This window comes from Jaminaea rosea (assembly GCF_003144245.1).
Source record: "Jaminaea rosea strain MCA 5214 unplaced genomic scaffold BDZ90scaffold_19, whole genome shotgun sequence".
Classification (NCBI taxonomy): Eukaryota; Fungi; Basidiomycota; class Exobasidiomycetes; order Microstromatales; genus Jaminaea; species Jaminaea rosea.
In genome coordinates, this window is record NW_020289993.1 from 172,811 (window position 1) to 193,740 (window position 20,930).

General features: G+C 59.6%; 7 protein-coding genes across 7 annotated transcripts; 3 read left to right on the forward strand and 4 right to left on the reverse strand.

The window, feature by feature from the left end:
- Positions 1 to 1,661: 1,661 nt before the first annotated feature.
- Positions 1,662 to 2,969, forward strand: BDZ90DRAFT_224506 (N amino acid transport system protein; the record flags this gene model as incomplete). Its single annotated transcript, XM_025504618.1, has 1 exon — positions 1,662 to 2,969. The coding sequence occupies one exon, from the start codon at positions 1,662 to 1,664 to the stop codon at positions 2,967 to 2,969; it is 1,308 nt and encodes a 435-aa protein (XP_025359196.1).
- Positions 2,970 to 3,207: 238 nt separating this feature from the next.
- BDZ90DRAFT_282232 (hypothetical protein) lies at positions 3,208 to 6,963 on the reverse strand. Its single transcript, XM_025509441.1, has 2 exons — positions 6,732 to 6,963; positions 3,208 to 6,655 (listed from the first exon to the last, which is right to left on the reverse strand). Exons 1-2 carry the CDS (start codon positions 6,782 to 6,784, stop codon positions 3,496 to 3,498), a joined length of 3,213 nt encoding a protein of 1,070 aa, XP_025359197.1. The 5' UTR covers positions 6,785 to 6,963; the 3' UTR covers positions 3,208 to 3,495.
- A 234-nt stretch (positions 6,964 to 7,197) lies between these two features.
- BDZ90DRAFT_244486 (P-loop containing nucleoside triphosphate hydrolase protein) lies at positions 7,198 to 12,213 on the forward strand (the record flags this gene model as incomplete). The annotated part of the gene is made up of 6 exons (XM_025507465.1): positions 7,198 to 7,439; positions 7,506 to 8,848; positions 8,885 to 9,162; positions 9,245 to 11,521; positions 11,596 to 11,916; positions 12,061 to 12,213. Coding segments are annotated over 6 exons (4,614 nt in total), but the record flags the coding sequence as incomplete, so codon positions are not given.
- Positions 12,214 to 12,578: 365 nt separating this feature from the next.
- On the reverse strand, positions 12,579 to 14,389 carry BDZ90DRAFT_228799 (isocitrate lyase and phosphorylmutase; the record flags this gene model as incomplete). Its single annotated transcript, XM_025504840.1, has 2 exons — positions 12,579 to 13,577; positions 13,667 to 14,389. 2 exons carry the CDS (start codon positions 14,387 to 14,389, stop codon positions 12,579 to 12,581), a joined length of 1,722 nt encoding a protein of 573 aa, XP_025359199.1.
- A 647-nt stretch (positions 14,390 to 15,036) lies between these two features.
- On the reverse strand, positions 15,037 to 15,777 carry BDZ90DRAFT_100482 (hypothetical protein). Its single transcript, XM_025503148.1, has one exon. It carries the CDS (start codon positions 15,619 to 15,621, stop codon positions 15,115 to 15,117), a length of 507 nt encoding a protein of 168 aa, XP_025359200.1. The 5' UTR covers positions 15,622 to 15,777; the 3' UTR covers positions 15,037 to 15,114.
- BDZ90DRAFT_224687 (hypothetical protein) lies at positions 15,642 to 16,575 on the reverse strand (the record flags this gene model as incomplete). The annotated part of the gene is made up of 4 exons (XM_025504628.1): positions 15,642 to 15,861; positions 15,964 to 16,126; positions 16,224 to 16,350; positions 16,435 to 16,575. 4 exons carry the CDS (start codon positions 16,573 to 16,575, stop codon positions 15,642 to 15,644), a joined length of 651 nt encoding a protein of 216 aa, XP_025359201.1.
- A 2,069-nt stretch (positions 16,576 to 18,644) lies between these two features.
- BDZ90DRAFT_263136 (hypothetical protein) lies at positions 18,645 to 20,813 on the forward strand (the record flags this gene model as incomplete). The annotated part of the gene is made up of 1 exon (XM_025508573.1): positions 18,645 to 20,813. The coding sequence occupies one exon, from the start codon at positions 18,645 to 18,647 to the stop codon at positions 20,811 to 20,813; it is 2,169 nt and encodes a 722-aa protein (XP_025359202.1).
- Between the last annotated feature and the right edge of the window lie 117 nt (positions 20,814 to 20,930).

Sequence of the window (20,930 nt, forward strand, 5' to 3'; positions counted from 1 at the left end):
CTCGTAGAGGTAGGCCTGACAGGACCAGGCATACACCGATGCCCCGTCGTGAGGATCAGACAGTGTGAGACCGATCGCAACACCAACGATTCGCGCCACGAGACATCCAAGTCGAGGGCCAGGCCCAACGTCAATGTTACCGACCGAAAGCTGCGGGACGCTGCGACGCGACGCAACGCAACGCGACGTGGGTTTTTGCACGCAGTACAGCGCAGCGCAGCGCCCAGAGACGGTAGCTTGCTGCTCTCTGCCACCTCCCCACTCGAGTGTACCCATAAGAGGCATCCTTCGCGGCCCCTCACCCATCCTCAACCGCAACCTCGAGCCAAGCTCAAGCAAACGAGTGATCACGGGTGGCGCCGGGCAGGAGCGTGGCTGACGTGGCGTCGAGAAGCCGATGCGTTGGTGCTTGTAATGCCTCGAGTCTATATTGAGGCTAGATGAAGTAGCAATTCATCGTGCGTGAAGCGTCGAGGCCTGGCTGTACAATGCGTCTCATCGTGCCCTTGGCGTTGTCAATCAGGCGTCCAAGCTTAGAGCAGCTTAGAGCAGCCCAAAGGAGCATCGAGACCGGTCGTCGTCGTCGTCGTCGTTCCGTTTCTTCTCGCGCGCCTGCCTCGCATGGGTTCACTTTGTCGCACTCAGCTCTGCCGCGCCTCTGACGGGCACGGGCACACGAGCGGCTTAGGAAGAAGCTGCCGCAAACCCGCAACCTTGGTCGCCGTTTGACCTTTTTTCTCCCGGTGCTCAGACGGCGAAGACGGCGAAAGTGCCGCTGGAAGTGCGGCTGGCCGCTCGCATCTCAGCTTGATGCGAGACGATGCGGGCCGCAGATGCCGCGGCACTTTGCCCCTCTGGCTTGGTTGTGGTTCCTTGGAATTTGCTCACGCGCTCAGTGCGGCTCGAGCCGCTTGCTCCACCACCAGCTTTTCCTCTCGTTAGAAAGTGGACGCTCTGACGCCCCAGGAGGTAAAGTGGCAAGCAAGCAGGAACGACCGTCCTGGCGAAGAGGAGGCAGCATATCGTAGGATAGAGCCACGGCGCCGTATCTGCGTCCTTCCCCGCGCCAGTCGGACGCTAGTCTCATGGGCGAGGTGTGCGAGACCAAAGAGACAAGGGTCACGCTGCTCATTCTTCACTCTCTCTCTCTCTTCAATTGCATTTGCTTCTTCCCCACCGACCCCACACTTCAACGTCGCAACTCGCACAGCTGCGACTGCGTCTGCGGTTCCTCCTTCCTCCTTGGGCCTTTAACCCCCTCCCTAGCCTCTTTGTCTCAGCCTCCGTCGTCGTCGTCTTCGTCGTCATCACCACCACCGCCACCATCACTACTAGGTCTGAGAGATAACATATCGCTCGGCAATCTTGCTCCCGGTAGAGGTCACACGATTTTCCATCGTCGCTAAATACCCTCGCCCTTCTCAACTCGGCGCGAAGCTGTAGCCAATACCCCCTGACTCCATCGCCTATCGCGCCCCACCACGCCCACTGTGCCCACCATGTCCATCGAAAACGACAAGGTCACGACGGCCGAGAACTCTCGTGCCCCCTCTCCCAACCACTCCGGCTCCACGCCCACCGAGGGCGGCAACATGGAGAAGACGCATGTCCTTCCCAACGGCGAGAAGGCTACGACGGATGTCGTCGAGTTTGACCGCGAGATGAACCAAGCAGGCGAGGCAGGCAAGTTCCACAAGCTCTCATGGCTCCGCCTTACCAGTGTCATGATCGTCGAGGCCATTGCCCTTGGATCCCTCTCAATGCCTGCTTCCTTTGCCACTCTCGGTCTCGTCCCTGCTCTCCTCATTGTCATCGGGATGGGCATCATCAGCTACGTCTGCTCGATCCACATCGGTCGCACCTGGCTCGCCAACCGCGAGATGACGAGCTATCCAATGGCCGGTGAGCTCCTCTTCGTTCGCATGTTCGGCGAAGGAGGTCGCAAGACTGGTCGCTACTTTACCACGACCATCTTCTTGCTCCTTCTCATCTTCACCACGGGATCCCACGCCCTCACCGGTCGACTGATGTTCAACGCTCTGAGCGACAATGCCATCTGCCAAGTCGGCTTCTCGGCCATCTCAGCCATCATCCTCTTCATCCTCGCCCTCCCCAAGACGTTCAACGAGATGGGCTGGCTTGGCTACGTCGACTTTGCTTCGATTGTCATTGCCATCATCATCACCATCATTGGCTCGGGAGTCGAAGGCTCTCAGCGCCCTGGTGGTCTCGATGCTGTGCAGTGGTACGCCGTTAACCCGGAGGCACCCACCTTTGCCTCTGCCTTCCTTGCCGTTACCAACATCACTTTTGCCTACGCCTACGCGCAGTGCCAGTTCAGCTTCATGTCTGAGCTCAAGCGCCCTAGGGAGTACACCAAGTCAGTCGGCCTCCTCGTCTCCGTGGAGATGGTCATCTACTGCCTCACCGGATCCCTCATCTACCGCTTCTCTGGCCAGCAAGTCGAGTCGCCTGCCCTCCTTGGCCTCTCCCCTACCCTTTCAAAGGTAGCCTTCGGTGTAGCCATCCCCGTAATCTTCATCTCTGGCTCCATCAACTCCGTCACCGCCGGTCGCTTCATCTACGACTGGAAGTACAAGGGCACGCGCCACGAGCTCATCAACACCAAGCAGGGCAACATCGCTTGGGTCGGCATCATCGCCGTCATCACCATCATCGCATGGCTCGTCGCTGAGCTCATCCCCATCTTCTCGGCGCTCCTCGGTATCATTTCCGCAGCCTTCATCAGCTTCTTCTCCTACACCTTCCCAGCCCTCTTCTACATCTACTTCCTGAGAGATGGAAGCTGGAATGCCAGCATGAGGAACATGGTATTTACCGTGCTCAACATTCTCATCGCCGTGGGCGGATTGTTCATCGTCGTCGCCGGTATCTACGCCTCTGCCATCGACATCAAGGAGCAGACGGATGCCGGCACTGTAGGCAAGCCCTTCAGCTGCGCCGCGTAGATGTTGCGTCGAGAAGGTTGTTTGTAAGGAAGCAGAGAGGCGGTATGGCCTGGCTGGCAGGTATGGTGGAGTTGAGGACAAAACGGGCTAGCGTGCCCCTGGAGAGAAGACAGGGAAACGCGCGTGTCTCCCATTGCACTGCTCGAGACTTTTGTTCTTTGTCGTCGTCGTCGTCATCATTCAGCAATTGTGAAATAAATCTGAGCTACATCATTGCTTCAGATCCGCCCGTCCCGTCGTTCTGACCTCACTTGACATTCTGTCGCATCATCACGCTCAAGCTAGTCATACCTCGGCGCCTCAAGCTGAGATGGGAGGTCGAGGACCTTACCATGCTGAGCCCGGCCGTAGACCATGCCGTGGCTTGCAGCAAAACGGCGCTTCGGCATCCGATCAAGCACGACGACAAGCGAGCGCAATGGGTATCAAAATGACATTGCATCGTCCGTAGCGTACCGTAGCAGAGCGTAAAGATCCGTTCCCCCAGTCATCCTTCGCTGCGCCTGATCGCCCTCATCGTAGGGCCCTACGCGCCCCTATCCCCACTCCCAGTTCCCAACCCACCAAAGAAACGTCCCTTAGCTGCAGCCAAAGGCGCACTAATCCTCCTCTGGAAGCTCCGTCGCCTCAACCTACGGTCCGTCTCCGCTGAAGCTTGCGCTTCTTGTGCTGGTGAAGTCACCGGAGCCGGGGATCGGGTAGGCGTGATGGAAGCAGAGGGTTGGAGGACGTCTTGACTTCCTCGCCTGCTGTTCGAGCCACCAGAGGAGCCCCCTCGCACGGCAGAGGCGGTTAGGTTGGAGTCCTGCGATTGTAGGAGAGACAAAGCTGCTTTCGCTGAGCTAGGTGGGAGGGTCTTGGATCTGCGGACGCTACCACTCGCGCTCCCGCTCCCGCTCGCGACGGTCGCGCTACTGATGGCGCCTGTTGCGCTCGAGCGCGAGAGGGAGCCGGAGTGACGTAGGGCTGTTAAGGTGGATGAGGAAGCGGAGGGGCTAGCCACCTTGGTGAGGTCGTCTTTTGATTGAGTGGGCGCGGTACTGGTGGACCCAGGGCCATTCATGGTCTTGCCGTTCCAGGGAAAGCTGTCCGCCTGCTGCTGCTGCTTCTGCCGGCTAGAGGCAACATCATTCCCAGTTGGCGAGCTGACCGCCTGCTTCGCCTTCTTATCCTTACCCTGTTGTGCGACTGCACTCCCTCCCGCACCCTCTCCCACACTGCTCCTCGAACTCGTAGGCGACAAGCTCAGCCCTAGCGCTCCGCCGGCACTCATACCAGCGGCCATTGCCGCAGTGGCTGCTGAGCTGGACGAAGAGGAAGACGACGACGCAATACGCCGTGAAGCTGAGGGGCGTATCTGTGGTGGCAAGGCATCGGCCTGTGCTTGTTCTTCGGCTGTTGGTACCGAGGTTGTGGTGGAGCAAGTGGGAGGGTGGACCGCCAGGGGAGAGGAGAGGGCTGGGCCTGATCCCGATGCCACTCGAGTCGTAGGCTGAAATGACTCTTCAGGAATGGTCGGACTTCTAGCCAGGAAGGGTGAAGGAGTGCGGACGACAGGCACCCCTGCCCCTCCTGCGTGACCATGAGCGTGAGCCCCGGCAGAGAGGGGCGAAGGTGATCTCAACATGCCCGGCGAGGAGGAGCGATGCATCCCGTCGAGTGACGGACGCTTGACTGCAGTCTTGATGCGCTCCAGCAAGGGGCTGGGCGAAGGGGAGCGTCGTAGCAATCCGAGCCCACCACTAGCGGCTGATGCAGAATTGGACGGTGAGAGCCGCAAAGAGGGACTGGTCGCCCTGTCCCCAGGCAATGGCGGGGTCCACGCTCCCATTGGTCTAACATCTTCACCCTCTTCCGCACGCTCACTGCTCTCCCTCCTCCTCGCTACTCCTCTGCGTTCCCTCGCAACCTCTTCCCGCCGATCCGCCTCCTCCAGCTGTGCGAGCATGCCGCGAGCCCCTCCACGTCGGATGGCCTGGTCAGAACGTCGACGCTCCATTCGCTGCGCAAGGTCGCGTTGAACTTGAGAGCGGAGTGAAGGATCGGAGTCGAGGGGATGAGAAGAGGGGTCGGCTAAGGCGACGTGGTCAGAAGGTGTCGGAGCGCAGTGCTCGGCTCGCGCTTCGAGAGTGTCGATGATCCCCGGAGACGCAGCAGCTGTGGGAGGTGATGCTGGACGCTCAATGTCGTCGTCAGGCCGATGTACCTCCCCGCGCTTCTGATCGACCTCGTCGACTTGCAAGGGTGGGGCGCTTGCGCCTAGCGACGGACCACCAGGCGTGGCAGGACCCGATCCAGAGAAAATGTCCCTCAAGTCAGCCGCAGCATCCGCATCATCCTCATCGTCGACCCCTGCCTTCTCCTCAGCTGTCGTCGGAGCCTCTCTGCGAGGCTCGGGCCCATCGATCTTGATAGCCACGGCCGTCTTGCCTCGCCCGCTTTGCTGTTCAGGCGGATCATACTTCTGCATCCCTGGTGGAGGGGGCGAGCGAGCGTTCCGCAGCACAATGCCCTGCGGTCCGTTGTTGAGGCTCAAAGCCTGGTGATGAGCAGCAGCAGCAGCAGCAGCAGCAGCTTTTCCTGGTCCCACGCTCAGTGCGTTTTTCTGCAACGCTACGGTCTCTACCGGTCCTTGCGCCGCTGCCATCATCTCGGCCTGTTTCCTGTCCGCCAGCCACTTCGCCCTAGCTCCCTTGCTCCAATGCGGGACGTAACCTGGGCTGAGTCCGGCACGTATACGCCCTGAGCAGTGCACGCAGATACAAGCTGTGTTGAGAGGTGAGGTAGTGAGGAGGAGGTAGGCTTGGCGTGGCGAGAGAGAAGTCGGGTCGTGGTCCTCGTGGTCTGTATCAGGATCCGGGTCGCGGTGTCGTGTGAGCTTCTTGGAGAGCCAGCTTCGATGTTTGCCGGGTAGAGCAGGTCTGGTCGAGGCAGTGGGGGAAGAGCACGATTGTGGCGGGAGCGGAGAGGATGATGAGGCGGGGCTGTACGAGGCAGAGGCGAGGAGATCCGGAGCAGATCTCATCAGGCGGAGTGGACGTCCGCTGTCGCCATTCTTTAGCCTCTGATGCTCCCGCGCAGATATGACGGGAAGCCCTTGAGATTTGTCAAAGCGAGGTGTGGTATCCGGCATGGCAGCGATGTAAGACGAATTGGCAGATGCCGTCGGACTCGGGGCAGTAGCGGGGCCCTCGAGATGATCGTCCCCTTGGCCTAGATTGAGGGGCCGGTACGCAGCTCTCGGCGCAGCGACGACAGCTGAGACTTTGCGCGGGCCCTCGCTTTGTGGAAGCGTTGTAGCTGTCATAGGCTTCGACGAAGGCGCAGACAGCCTCTTGACTGGCTGAGCTATTGCCGGCGTGGGTCTACGAATGGCACTCGGCCTCGACCGCCGGTCATTGTTGAAAGCATTCTCTGGAAAGCCTTCGTTGGCAGCGCTGCCGGGAGAAGCTTGCACGAGCTCATCGCGATCTGAGCAGCTCCATCTCCTCTGACGCTTCTTTTGCGGCGAGGCACCAAGGACCTCTCTGCGCAGCTGAGGGTCCCTGGCCGCTGAGCACACCTTTGAGCTCTGCCATTGCCATTGAGCAGTTGCTAGATGACGGGACGACGTTGATGCTGCATGGACTTTGACGGTCCCAGTAGTCTTGCCTGTGATGCTGTCTGGTCTGACAAAGCCGATAGGACTGGCATTTTAAGCAGAATCGAAAGAGTCAGATCCACCTTGGTCGCATACACGCTCGTCCGCTCACTCGTACTGACATGATAGTGCAGTTCGCCAAAAAGGAGACCGACTTGCCGGCCGGAGCTGGCATCGCTGCTGCCTTGGTCTGATGCAGGTGTGAGCTGAACTAGGTGGACCACGTCCTGAGTCGCATGTCGTAGCAGATGATTGATGATTCGGATTGGAAGAGACGTCGTGTGATGGTCGGCGTGGTCGTGGTCGGCGTTGGTGCTGCAACGAGTAGGCCCCCGCAACGAGCCGCTCGCATCGCATCGCATCTGGACTTTCTGTTGATTGGGCGCCGCCTCTTGCCTCGAGTCGAGTGTTGTTTCGCTCTCCGCTCTCCACGAGCTCATCGACTCGCATCGCAGCACAGGCAGCGGAGAGAGGGCGGACTGAGGTCGACATCGCGAAGAAAGTCGACATTGGCCGCCGGCTTTGCTTCGCGACTTGGCTTCCGCTCCATCACTCGAATCACATCCCCACCCGGCGCTACGACACGAGATGGGCCAGCGCAAGAAGAGTGCCGCCATCAAGTCGACGGGTGCTACCAGTTCGAAGGCGGCCCCCTTGCCCGACTGGGTCAAGGGAGGAGGCAAGCCACCTCCGCCCTCAGCCTCGTCGTCTTCTATGCGCAGCCCGGACGACACCCGGCCGCCACCCTTGTTCCCGCCTGGCACCAAGACTCCACAGAATCTCCTCAGCGAGCGACTGCAGAAGTTGCATAAGGATTGGAACAAGCCAGAGTTCCATCCAAAGCCTCTAGCCACTGCAGCAGGCTCCGCGGCGAACACAACAGCATCGTCCGACAGCGAGGCTGATGGTGGCGCCATCACTACCGCGGCAACTTCCGCCACTGACAATAAGCCAGCAGTACCTTGGACGTGCTCAGTCACCCTCTCTCGCCAGAATCCTCGCGACAAGTCCACTAACGATGTGATTAGAATAGTTCCAGATGACAAGGACAGTCGACAACGCTTCACAGCAGGCGAGGTCATGTCTAAGGAGATGGCACGACACTGGGGTGCCACCTACGTCCTCTTTCGCCTCTTTTCTACTCAGTCTTTGGGACTCATGCTCCCGAAGCAGTTCAAGCATTACTGGACACAGCTCGAAGCATGGAAGAAGTCCGTCCCCGCCGAGCAACAGACATTCCTCTTCGCCGCAGACCCCTTCACCGTCCAGGCACAGCAGAAGGCAGAAAAAGAGGCACGAGCCGCCAAGCGTGAGAGAGAGGAGCAGCGTAAGAAGGAGGCTAGAGAGACGGAGCCTGTGCCCAATCTGCCAAAGAGGTGGAGAGATGCAAAGGAGGCACGCATGTCCAAGAGCATGAGGGACTGGGTTGAGGATGTCGTCAAGCGCGCCTCAGCTGCTTTGCCTGCGCTTCTCGAGGAAGCTGAAGAGACTCTGGAGGGCCAAGACGAGGCAGAGAGCTCAAACAATCCAAAGCCAGCGCCCAAGCCAATCGACGGGCCCGCGCTCACCAAACAGCTCACCACGCTGGGATTCCGTCCCGGCTACATCTCGTCAGCCCTGTCCTGGCTGCCCCGCGCCCGCAAAGCCATCGCATCGCACGGTGCCACTCGGGGCAACTACCTCCTCCAGACCATCGCTACCCAGTCGGACCTGGACGCCATCCTCACCTATCTCACCCTCTATGTGCCTGAGGAGGACCTACCTTCGCGCTTCAAAGCCGGCGTCACGAGCGAGTCATTCATCACCACTGCGGTCGCAAAGGGCAAGGAGGATGGTCTCAAACTTCAGTATGCCCTTGACCGCCTGACAAAGGGGGCAGGGTACCCCAAGTCTGCAGCGGAAAAGGAGCTGAGCATTGGCAACGAGACGGATGTGGGTAAACGGGAGGTCACTGCCATGAGGAGGTTGGCGCGTCGTCTTGGAAAGCAGACAGAGCAACCCTCTGCACCCTCATCGCCTTCATCGCCTTCCGCATCCCTCAAAGAGCTATCACTGGACGACGGGCAAGGAGACGAAGGGTTACTCGACCGGCGAAAGGATGAAATGACGGTCATCGAGTCTATTCTCGGCACAGACCGTGTGCTCCCTCTAGATCCCAATGACCGCCCATTGGGCTTCACCAGCTCGGACTGCTTCGACGTCGTCATCGCTGGCCCGTCGCGCGCCAGAATTGAGGGTCGTGGCGGCACAAGCAAGAGTGGCGCTGACGAAGAAGAGTGGGGCAAGGAGGACATCCGCCTGCGCGTCCTTTGGAAGCACGACAGCTATCCCATTGAAAGCAGTGATGCCGCTCCGCCTACTTTCTACGTGACCTCCCCTGGTCAGACGGCATTGCCACCCTACTTGCGCCTGGCATTGACGCAGCATCTGCTGCGCAAGTTTGAAGAGTCTCAGGAATGGAAGCAGCAACTGCAGGAAGGGCAGGGTGGGATCGTGCTTGCTATGGCGGAGGAGCTGGAGAGCTCTTGGAAGGGTATTGTCCGAGGGGACAAGGTGAGTGGACGCGCAGGTGATGCAGCGAGACTGCCGCCCATACTTCCCGAGCTGACATCTTCTTCAATTGCGTTCGTCGCAGATCAAATTCGAAGAGGTCATGGTAGGATTCACGGCGCAGCCTTCGCGCTCGACCTCACCATCTCAGCCATCGTCGCCCTCGTCCAGCAAAGCAGCAGTGCGCAAGCCGACTGCCCCCACCGGCCCTCGTCACCTACCTCCGCGCCCGATTCTTCGAGACTTTGCAGTCGACAACAAGCTCTCGCAGCGAGCGAAGGCATTCAAGTCCTCGGCACAAGGCGGCGAGCTCCTCGCTGCGCGCAACAGCCTACCCATCGCACGTCACTACCCCGAGATTGTCGCTACGTTGGCAAACCACCGCCTCACGCTCCTCACCGGTTCCACGGGCTCGGGAAAGACGACACAGCTGCCGCAATTCATTCTCGATTCAGAGATCGAGCAGGGCAAGGGAAGCACATGCAAAATCATCGTCACGCAGCCTCGCCGTGTCAGCGCTATGAGCATCGCAGATCGAGTGGCGCACGAGCGTGGTGAGCGGGTAGGTGACACGGTCGGTTGGTCCGTTCGCGGCGAGCGCCGTGTGGGGCCGAACAATCGCATCCTCTTCACCACAACCGGTCTTCTGCTCCGTCGTCTCACCTCAGAGCCGGATCTAGCTTCCGTCTCTCACCTGCTCATCGACGAGATCCACGAGAGATCCCTCGACTCGGACTTGTTGCTGCTGGAAGTCTCCGCCCTCCTGAAAGTCAACCCTCGCATCAAGGTCGTGCTCATGAGCGCCACACTGCAAAAGGACAAGTATATCAACTACTTTGCCAAGCGCATCCCTGGCGGCAACAACGGCATTGGCAGCATAGACGTGGAGGGTCGCACTCATCCTGTAGAGGACTTCTACCTCGAGGACCTGGTTCAGGCCATCAGCTTCCGTCCTTCTTCCTCGAGCCCGGCGTCGTACTCTGCGAGCAGGGACAAGGCCGGCCCCCTCAAGGGTTTGCGAGTAGATGCGTTCAACCGTGGTCTGTCTGAGGGCGATATCACTGCCATGGAGGTGCTGGAGCGCCAAGGTCCGGGTCTGACGCCGCAGGACTACGAGCTCATTGGCAAAGCCGTGAGACACGTCGTGCACAGAGAGACTGGTAAGGAAAGCCAGGCCAAGGCTTCAGGCGAGAAAGATGTGCAGCTCGGCGCAGTCCTCGTTTTCATGAGCGGCGTTGGGGAGATTCGGCAGGCGATCGACGCCATTAGGCAGCTCAATAACAACCCGCCGGTCGAGGTCATGCCTCTCCATTCCAATTTGAGCAGCGAAGAGCAACAGCGCGTCTTTGGTCCCACGAGCGACCCGCAGTTGCGCAAAGTCGTCGTTGCGACCAACGTGGCAGAGGCCTCCATCACGATTGACGGCGTTACCGCCGTCGTGGACACGGGCAGAGTAAAGGAGATGTCTTATGACCCCGAAGCAGGCTTGAGCAGGTTGGTGGAGAAGATGACGAGCCGAGCTTCGGCGACGCAGCGACGAGGTCGAGCAGGCCGCACTCGACCTGGAGAGTGCTGGAAGCTCTTTAGTCGCACCATGGAGGCAAGGGTTATGCCTCCAAATGGCCAGCCGGAGATGCAGCGCGTCCCTCTGGAGAATGTGGTGCTATACGCCCTTACGATGGGCAAGGAGGACCCAGGGGGCTACCTCAGCGAGGCTGTGGACCCGCCCTCGCTCGCCTCCATCAGCAGTGCCATCGCAAACCTGCATGAGGCTGGTGCGATCCGCCCGGTTTTGTCGGCCTCCAAGAGCACCCTCACCACCTCCCCTCTTGGTCGGCACCTTGCCTCCCTCCCGCTGGACCTGCGCCTCGCCAAGCTCCTCATCCTCGGTTCTCTCCTCCACTGTCTCTCCCCTCTTCTCACCATCGCCGCCCTCATGTCCACCACCAAGCCACTCTACGCCGCCTCCTTCGAGCAGCGCGACGCTCTCGCCCTCATGCGCGCTCGCGAGGCCGAGGCACGCGGTACACGCTCTGACCTGCTCACCGACGCGGCCTTGTACGAGGAGTATGCCGCTTTCACCAGTAAGCCAACGACCAATTCTGCGATTAGGAACAAGGTGGCCAAGCAATTTGTTGAAGGTCACTTTCTCAGTCAGGCAGGATTGAGGGAGGTCGCCAACGCGAGGGGAGATTTGTTGAGAGATGTGATGGACATTGGCTTCGCGCCGCGCGACTACAAGAGTTGGACTGGGCATGAATTGGATGAGCATGCGGGAGACATGAGTACGCTGAGAGCGTTACTCGCTGCTAGTCTGTGGCCGCAGGTAGTCAGAGTGGCACAGCCTGAGGCTAGGTACCAGGTGAGTTGCGTGAGAGGAGCAAGAATGACGAGGACCAAGAAGCTGACGATCCCTTCTCTCTTTTACGTCGCCAGGAATCTTCCTCCGGTGCGATCGCCAAAGACCCCGAAGCTCGTCAAGTCCGTCTATTCTCGGACCCCATTGGCACGTCCCCCTCTTCCACCAGCAGCGCTACGGGTGGTCGTGTCTTCCTCCACCCCTCGTCGGTCCTCTTCTCGAGCACGAAGATTGACAGCAGTCACCTCGCAGTATGGCGCAAGAGTGACACTAGCAAGCCGTCGGTGGCCAGCAAAGATGCAAAGGTCTTCCTACGCGATGCGACTGAGGTCCCTGTTTATGCCTTGCTGCTGTTCTGCGGCAGATTGAAGGTACATGCTATGATGGGCGGTATCTCCGTTTTACCACGAGCGACTGGCGCTATTGAGGATGCGCCGCAGCAATCGACGGCCGGCGGCCAGCAAGCTCAGAAGGACGACAAGCCAGGCAGCGCCAATGGAAGCGCCAATGGCAGCGCCAACGGGAGCGCCCCCGCCAGTCAGGCCAACAGCCGTCCCACAACACCCGCTACCGCTCCCATCCCTCCGCCCGCCAACGAGGAAGGCTCGGTCCGCATTCGTGCCCCAGCACGCATTGCTGTCTTGTCAGCTCAATTGCGGCGACTTCTCGATGCTCACCTGGCCGAGGCTTTCGAGCAGGGTCAACCAGGGCACGAATCGCCCTTCCATCATTTGCCTCTGCATCAGAGGCGACAGAAGGAGGCCGAGGCTGCGCAGGGGAAAAAGGAATTGATGGACGTTCTCAGGGCACTTCTTGAGAGGGATGGGATGGGGAAGGATTCGCTGTGAAGAGCAGAGGCTCATTGAGAGTCGGTGTGGGTTGCGCTGGGCAGACGCCAGAAGGGGAAAACGAGTCAGGGCGAGAAGAGCAAGAGAATCGTCGCAGACGCAACAAGGCTCTGATCACACAGTCGCGCAGACGCTCAAGACGTGTCAACATATCCATGTAACGCTCTCTCTTCTCCTCTCATCAAATCCAAGTGACACCTCCCTCGCCCCATCTAGAACTGACCCTCAGTCGAATCCTTGCCCGTGGCGGCGGTCGCACTTGATCCGCTGGACACGGTCGTAACCAGTCCATCCGCATAGCCTGCTCCACTCCAAGCCTGATGCTTGAGAATATCCACATCCAGCTCCTTCTCCCTCTTCTGTACCAGTCGGACGTACGCTGCCATTCCCTCGTCCTTGTATGCGCGGCTCAGCTCTGCGGCCGCGAGACCGTTCAAGTGGAGACCGGCCAGGGAGATGAGCTGAAGGACGAATCCAGTCTTGCCCATATCCCAGATGAAGTTCTTGAGGTCCGCGTCGCTGAATCCGTGCGCTGACCAGTTGAACGAGGGGCTCAAGTTATACACCAGCATCTTGTCTGGGCAGTCCTTGTGGATCTCGCCTGCAAAGGATTGGGCCTCCTTGAGATTGGGCGTCTTGGTCTCGAGCCAGAGCATGTCTGCATAAGGGGCGAAGCACTTGACGCGTTTGATGGCAGCGTTGATTCCTCCAGTGAAGTGGAAGTAACCCTCCTTTGTGCGAGGTGCTTCTGCGTCCCATCGGGGCACTCCCTCTGGGCCAAAGATGGATGAGGCGATGCTGCGAGCAGAGGTGGTGGAAACGCCGCCCTCAACTTGCTTCATGTACTCTGCCACCTTGGATGAGTCCTTGCCGTGCTTCTCGGCGACGGCCTCGTTAAAGGTCATGAGCTTGCAGCCGTCCATCCATTCCTTCTCCACCTTGTCGACCTCACCGCCCACCTTGCCCTCCGCCTCTGCCTTGGCCAGCGCCTCAGCCAGAGAGGGGGTCCCCTCTGGCAGGTCGTACGCACCACGGATGAATTCGTGGTCACGCACGTCGATGTTCGACGAGATGAGCTTGCCTGACTCAGAGTCCGTGCGGGCGATGACGAGGTTCGAGGAGCCGAGGATGTCCCATGCGAGGCGGGTAGCGTTGAGGCGGTTGACGTGCTCAGATGTGGGCACAAGGACCTTGCCTGCTTGGTGACCGCACTGCGGGCGAGCAGTAGAGTACTGAAAGAGTCAGCTCTGCCTGTATGCCGAACAAATTGATCTGCTCCACGCCGCACTGCACTACGCACCTTTTTGCCTCCGTGCAACTGGTCCTCCAAATGAATGCCCGCAGCTCCATTCTCAGCAAAGAGCTTTGCCAGCTTCATGACGGTAGTCAGACCTCCGTGCCCCGTGTCCGCATCAGCGATGATTGGCCTCAGATAGTCGACCCAAGGGGTGCTCTCCTTCTGGCTCTTGCTCATCTTTGCCCTGTTGTCCCAATGCTTCCTGTCGTGGTGGAGCTGAGCCTTGAAAAGGCGCTGAACCTGGTTGGGAACAGTGTTGTAGGGGTAGTCGGCAAGATCGGGGCCTGTCTCATTGTTGCAAGTGGTGAGGACAGACGAGCAAGCCCAACCGGATACGTAGGTGACTTCCTGGTTGTAGGCCATCTGGGACTGTTGTACCGGGTCGATTGCGCCCATTGTGTGGACTGGCTCGCCCTTGCTGAAGCGATGACGCAGGAGGGACCAAAGCTTGTCTGCCATGAGAGAGGACTGCGGTGGGGTAGCGGGCATGGATCCGCGCTTGGCTACCACCGAGGCGGCAGTGTAAGGGCGCTTGATGCCTGCGAAACGCGGCGAGTCGAAGAACTTCTGGACCTCATCGACTGCGCGTTGGATGTCTGCCGCCTCTTCCTCTGCATTGGGTGGTTGCAGACGGAGAGGAGTAGGGGATGGGAAAGAGGAGGTTGAAGCGACGTTCTTGACGCTGGAAAGCGACGAGGGCTCGTAGCGGGATGACGAGGTAGACATGCTGCGTGATGCTGCTGCTGCTGAGATGGCGAGAGTGGAGCGTGCGCTGGTGGACCTACGAGCTGCTGATGAGGCGACGCTCGACGATGAGCGTGACGCTGTAGTCAAGAGATGACGGAGGGCCATGTCTAACAATGTCAGCTTGGCCTGAGATATCCTCTGATGGGTCGAAAGACAAGACGACGAGGCAGTAACGAGAGCTTCTTGATCTTTGATGGGCGGCTCTCATTGCAGCAGCACCACATTCATGCAACAACCGCCCTCTCCGCACCGGCTCTCCGCTTCACGCGCCTCTCTACGCCGACGGACTGCCGGCAGAGCGCCAGACTCGATTCGTCCGCTCAAGGCCGCTCCTTGACTCGCCACGAGGTGCGGCCAAGGCGGGCGCAACCTTCAAGCCACACTTCGAAGCGCGCCTCGCAATCACAATCACAACACCTGGCTGGCTGTATTCTCGTTGTATTTGACATGTTGAGTCGAGTCGATCGTGCGAGAAGGAGAGAAGAACAGTGGGCTGTGTATAGCGACAAGAATGGCAACAGAGCGCCAGACCGAGACCGCGTGCGTTGAGTGAGCGTAGGTGTGCGACGTGGATGTGCGTGCCCATCACCTTCGCTACCCGCTGACGTCTTGCGAAGGCTGGTTGCACTGCAGGTCAGCGAGACGATGGACGAGGGTGAAGGGGGAATGGAGACAAGGAGATGGAGGGAGAGCATAAAGAGTGGCTAGGGTGGGCGGGTACCGAAGGCTATTGGCGATTGATGGGAGGCAATGTTCTGTTGTGCGGCGGCGAGAGGGTCGCAGGTGGAGCCAGCTGTTCGAAGACGAGGGCGAAATTGATGCGCAATGGACACAGACTTGGCTGAAGTTAGCCGTGAGCACCGACAGGCTAGCCGCAGCGGTTGATCAGCAAACCAAATTGAGGGGTGTCGCTCCTCGCCCTCCCGCCCTTCTGTCTGGATCGATGCGCGAGCTTGCCGTAGCACTGCCCTGCTGCAAGCGCCTTCAATTGGAGAAAGTGGATGTTTGAGGATCATAGAGGTCGTGCGGGTGGGTGTAGGACAAGCAGCTGCCAGCAGGCCACCGGTCTCCGAGTGGCTGCGAGACTGCCAGCGAGCCCATGTATCATAACGTGAAAGTCGAGAGTCCATGCTTTGAAGATAGTCGAATAGAGGAGAGATCATTTGAGTCGGCCAGCCGGTGACGCTTTTACCTGAAAGAACACGCAGCATCGTGTCCAATCGGGTCGTGCTCAATCGTACGCTCCCACCGAGTTGAGCACCTCCTCATGCAGCTGTACGGTAGGCAGCATAGTCGGCGGCCTGTTGATCAAATACATGATCGCTTTTGGCGTCCCTGCAGTGCCCGTACCATCGTCCTCAAACATCTTCATCGCATACGCTGATCCGGCGATGTTGGCGTAGCCCGTCGACGACTCGAGGTAATTGAACCACTGCGGGATGAGCTCAAATCTGCGAGGAAGGGACGGAGGGATATGTAGTGGGTCAGCGAGCGAGCTACGACGGGGAGGAACAAAGGTGCGGCTAGGCATCGGCACCGCAAACTGTACGCACTGGTTGTACGAGTAAATCTGGGTACTCTGCGCAGCGCAAGGGTCCATGACTTGCACGTAGCCGTCGGGAGCGTAAGGGGTGAGGGAGAGAGACCCGTTGGCGTTGTTGGTGAAGGTGCCGTGTTGCCATGTCAGAGCGGCCGTGAAGCAGCGATTTGACGAGGCTAATGGCAAGGGAGCAAGGTAAGTAAAGGTAAGACAGAACAGAGAGAGGTGTGAGTGAATTGCTGAGTGGAAGGACGACCGACGTTCGTTGCTCACGATTAGATGTGAAGCGGAATTGACTCGTCTCGAAATGACCACCAGTAGGCAGATCCTCGATGAAGGAGTAAGAAATACCGCCTGATGTGGGAATGGTGAAATTCTTCTCAATTGGGTTGAAGAAGTCCTGACGGCGGCAACGAGAGAACAACGAGCACGTCAGCTGTATGATCATGGTACAACGCAGGGAGAGGTGGCCCGCAGCACTCACCAGCCCAGTCAAGACCTTGCCGCTCCCACTCGCCCACGTCCCCGTCAGACCAGTAACATTCTGCGCCTGCGCTGCGCCGGTCGAGGCCAGCGTCGCGACGGCGAGTACCGCGCATGCTGCGAGAGAGGTGACGCTGCTCATCATCGTCCGTCTGGCCGGGCGACGGCGATGTGATGATGGACGGGTCGTTGAGGAATGCTGGAGTTGCTGCGCTGCTTTTGAGGTCGTGGCTCTTGACGATGACGACGAAGAGGAAGAGGGGGAAGAGAAGAGAGAGGAGGCGAGCATGATTTGCTCTGCGCTATGATTCGAGGATAGGGGAACCGGTTGCGATGAAGTCTAGCAGGTGATGGGGTATCGATGATGATGTGCGGGTGCGACTTGGACAGCGAAAGTCGAGGGGTGGCGAGCCTTTTGCTGGCTCAAGACGCTTCAAATAGCAGTGTTGGTGAAGATAAAGGGGAAGCTCGAACACGAGCAGTTCGTGATGCCAGCTGTCTCGTTGGTTTTGGTGGTGATGGTTGCGTTGGTTGGGTAGTGGTGGTAATGATCGTGCTCGTTGTTCGATCGACGATTGATTCGGGTTTGGCAAAAGGAGGCAAGGGCGCCCGCTCACCTCCCTCGCTCCCTCGCCGCCTGCTGCCTTGCCTCGCTCGCAACTTGCAGCTCTCAGAGGGGGCGCGGCGGTGTAGGGCTCTTGCCCGGCATCAAAGCAGTCACGCTCTTGACAGGGCCCAGCTCACGCTCGCCGCCTGCATCCGCACGCCAGCCAGTCCGGGCTCGACGACTCTTCCTCGCCCTCGCTTTGCCGTGTTTGGCTGACCGCTGCCGCCCATCGCCGCCAAAAGATCAAGAACGCCGGGCGTCCACCGACCCACCCCCTACTGCCTGGCCCGCATACGAGAAGCCACCCACGGACGTCAGCATATTCCATTTACAGAGTGGCATCACATCGCGTCGCATATCGAGGGCTGTCGAGGTGAGGCGAGCGATAAACGGTCCAGCGTGGCGATGAGGAAAATGAAGCCGCGGAATAGAGGAAGAGAGGAGCGGGGACTGAAGGCATCGACTCGTATCGTGTCGAATTAGACGAAGAGAGTGGGTGAAAGCGTTGTCACTTGCTGCTACCCGCCATTGCTGGGCAAGTCGAGTACAGCTAACCGCTGCTCTCCACCGGATGACCATGATATTCGCGATGTGAGCTCGCCATGAGAGCACAAGAGTGGGTCACAGACATCGTGATCTTAAGTACTTGAGCTAAAGTGTGAGCCACGACTCTCTTCAACGATGAAGATTCGGATCACGACAGGCTCTCTCGCTCGGTAGATCGGCGACTTGTCAAATGTGCGCGAGAACAAAGGAAGGACGAGTCGACGAGCTTGACGAGACGACAGCTGGTGTAGCAGCTCCGGACGAGGGAGAAGGCTGGGTGTGATGGCATGGTCACACCTCGCGCCGTGTCGCGAATGTCGATCTGTCACTCTCGCCCCTTGGTCACCAAACAAGCACCAAGTTAAGCTTTCTCGTAGCACCCTCCCCCCCTAGCCAGGCTAGCTCAATGTGGTGCAAGCGCCACGCGTTGGAGAGCTTGAGGCGGCTCGATTGAGCCTTGACCCTCTTGGGCGCTGACTGCTCGCTGTTCGATGAGAGGCTTGTGGAAGCCCTCGCTTGCTCAACGGGGTGCGTCTTGCGTCTGCTTGCTTGCCTTGACTCCTCGCTCGCCCGCCCTCTGCCCCCCCGTCTCTCTCCGCCCTGAAGTCAAGTCAATGAATTGAGTTGCACTGCGTCGCGCTGCCCCGCCCGCCTGACGCCCTGCCTGCTTGCTGCTTGCTGCTACCTGCTACGGAGCTACTACCTTTCCATTTTAGCCCCCATCTCTCTCCTCGACCCACGCTACTCAATACCCCTACATAACCATCTCCCTCCTAACATCAGCTTTTGCTGAACCCCTCCCTCCCTCTTTACCCCCTCGTTCTATACCTACCCCTGTTTAGCCTTGCAAGCGCCTAGTTGCGCTATCCCACGCTCTTTATCCAAATTGCTCCTCACCGCAACGCGTTGGGCGCTACCGATCCGACGAACGCTCCCATCGACTTCACCTTCGGCCTCCCTTCTTTCTCTTCCTCAAGCTATCCCGCCTCGTCACAGCTTTTCTCGCATCGATGAGCGGCCTGACACGCCACGGTGGTCGCCGCCTTCACAGCGCCGGTATGGCAGCCGCCGCGGCCGCCGCCGGTGGCTCCCTCGAGTCACGCGCCGCCCCTTCTCCTCTCGCCGTGACCCTTTCTGATGACATCAAATCATGCTCCCCCATGACCGTCACGTGGGATGCGTCCAAAGGACAGGCGCCCTGGACGATCACCGTGGCCCCCGTCAACCAACTCCCCGTATCCGTAACGATCCCCACAGCCTCATCTTCCTCCTCGCAATGGCAGTGGAATGTCCCCAACTACCCCGACTCACTCAACGTCATCGTCGCCGTATCCGACGCCACAGGAGCGGTCGCAGGCACGTCCTCCTTCTCCAGAATTGCAACGTCCAGCTCCTCATGCTCAGCCCCTGCTTCGGATCTGGACTTCGTCTGGTTCCCCCGATCAGAGAAGGCGATTCCTCAGGAGTGTGGATCGTGGGAAATTCAGTGGCAGGTCGACTCCTCAAACAGCGGCATCACTCCACCAGTGCAATTCGTCGTCCTCGCTGAGCGAATGGTTCCACTGCAGTATGCGGCGGGAATTCGCGATACCAGCTGGAACTTCCCCGTCGTGCTGCCCAGCGGGACCGACTTTGTCATTGTTGCGTTGGATGATGGCAAGTCCGGCACAGGAGGCGTGGGAGAACAGTACACAGTTGGGTCCAGGCCGACGAAGTGCACCGCGAACGCAAACGTCACAGCTAGCCCAGGATTGGTGGCCGCAAAGTCGATTGGTAGCGCCGTCGCCGCTTCCTCGTCAGCTACGGCGTCGTCTTCCTCCGCGTCATCGTCGCGCACTGGATCCCACCACAACTCCACCAAATCTGGCGCCGTTGCCGCAACGCCTACATCCAGCAATAGCAGCTCTTCCTCCAAAAATGCCGCCGACGACTCATCATCTTCCTCTTCCTCCTCAAATGGTGGCGCAATCGCGGGCGCAGTAGTCGGCTGCCTCCTCGCGGCGGCAATCGTTGCGGGCCTCTTCATCTTCTGGCGACGCCGCAAAACAGCCAATGGCGGTGGATCGAACGGTCGCTCTGGCTGGCCTGCTGCGGAGGTTATGCCCTGGAAGTGGGAGGTAGTAGACGATGAGAAACGCAATGGCAATGGTGGTGAGGGGCCCTCCGACGATGGGCACCATGGAGGCGGCGCTGCGGCTGGTGCTGCTGCGGCTGGCGCCGGTAGCTCTTTCGCAGTCCATCACGTCCGCAAAGCCTCGGGCGCAAACATGGACCCAACCTACGCCTACGCCGCCTCGGGCACCGATGCTGGCTCGCAAGGACACCACGTCTCGAAGCCTTCCTTGTCATCTCGCAACATCTACTCGGTGGTTCCGGACGAGGCTCTCTTCCCTCCTCCTGGGCCCGCATCGTCGCATCACCATCAGAGTTGGGATGAGCCTTCACAGCAGCGCGGTCGGCAACGCGAAGTCTCTTCTGGGTCAAGCAGTGTCGAAGGACGCCCGCCGCGACCGCCCGTGGCTAAGGTGGTGCCTGACTCTATGCTCTTTCCTCCACCACCGCCCGCATCCGGAGCGGGCACGCCGGTGGGTGGTATTGGGGCTGGCGTGGGGACATACGCCGCGATGAACAACAGGTCGTACGACTCGGCGCATGGCTCTCCCTCTCTCGCCCCTGGGCAAGTGCTCGGCCGCAACCTCGTTCCCCGCCAGCCAGCACCCTTCCGTGAGCGAGAACGAGCAGAGGACCCCTTTACCTCGCCAGAACGTCAGCCTTCCACCTCCCAATCACCGCCCCGTCAACCCGCCTCAACGGCTCCACCCTCCTCATACCCGATCTCAACCTCCATCCACGACCCCTACTCGCACATGTCTCGCATCTACAACGACCCCATAATGGCCGCAAGGATGGCAGAGCTCGAGCGCGAAGAGCAGGACCGCCGTGCTCAGCTGGACTCTCAAGCAGCTCCGCCTGGTGCGGCTATGATGATGAGCCCTCAGCAGGCGAGGGAGAGGTCGGGAAGTGGGTCTCAGGCGCCGAGGCTTCCGCCTTTGTTGTATCCGGGTGCGAGGGGAAAGGCTAGTGCGGGTGAGGAGCAGCAGACAAGCAGCCCTGCGGCCCCCACGGCTCCCACGGCAGGAGGACTGGGCGTGCAGCAGCTCACGCGCAAGCCGTCTAACCGTAGTAGCATGGGGAGCGAGATGGAGGCGGCGTTGCCTTACCTCTGATACCACACGTGAACGGGGGAAATGTATGGTGCGACGGCTGGTTTCGTCGCTAGCCTCCTCTTCCCCGCAGCCGGCGTAGCTTCCCACAGGGACAACGACCAAAAAGCTCTCTTTCGC

Coding starts and splice junctions, on each gene's coding strand:
- BDZ90DRAFT_282232 (XM_025509441.1), bottom strand. CDS start 6,784: ATGCCAGCTCCGGCCGGCAAGTCGGTCTCCTTTTTGGCGAACTGCACT. Junction 6,656..6,731: donor TTGGCGAACTGCACTATCAT/GTCAGTACGAGT, acceptor TTAAAATGCCAG/TCCTATCGGCTTTGTCAGAC.
- BDZ90DRAFT_100482 (XM_025503148.1), bottom strand. CDS start 15,621: ATGCTGCGTGTTCTTTCAGGTAAAAGCGTCACCGGCTGGCCGACTCAA.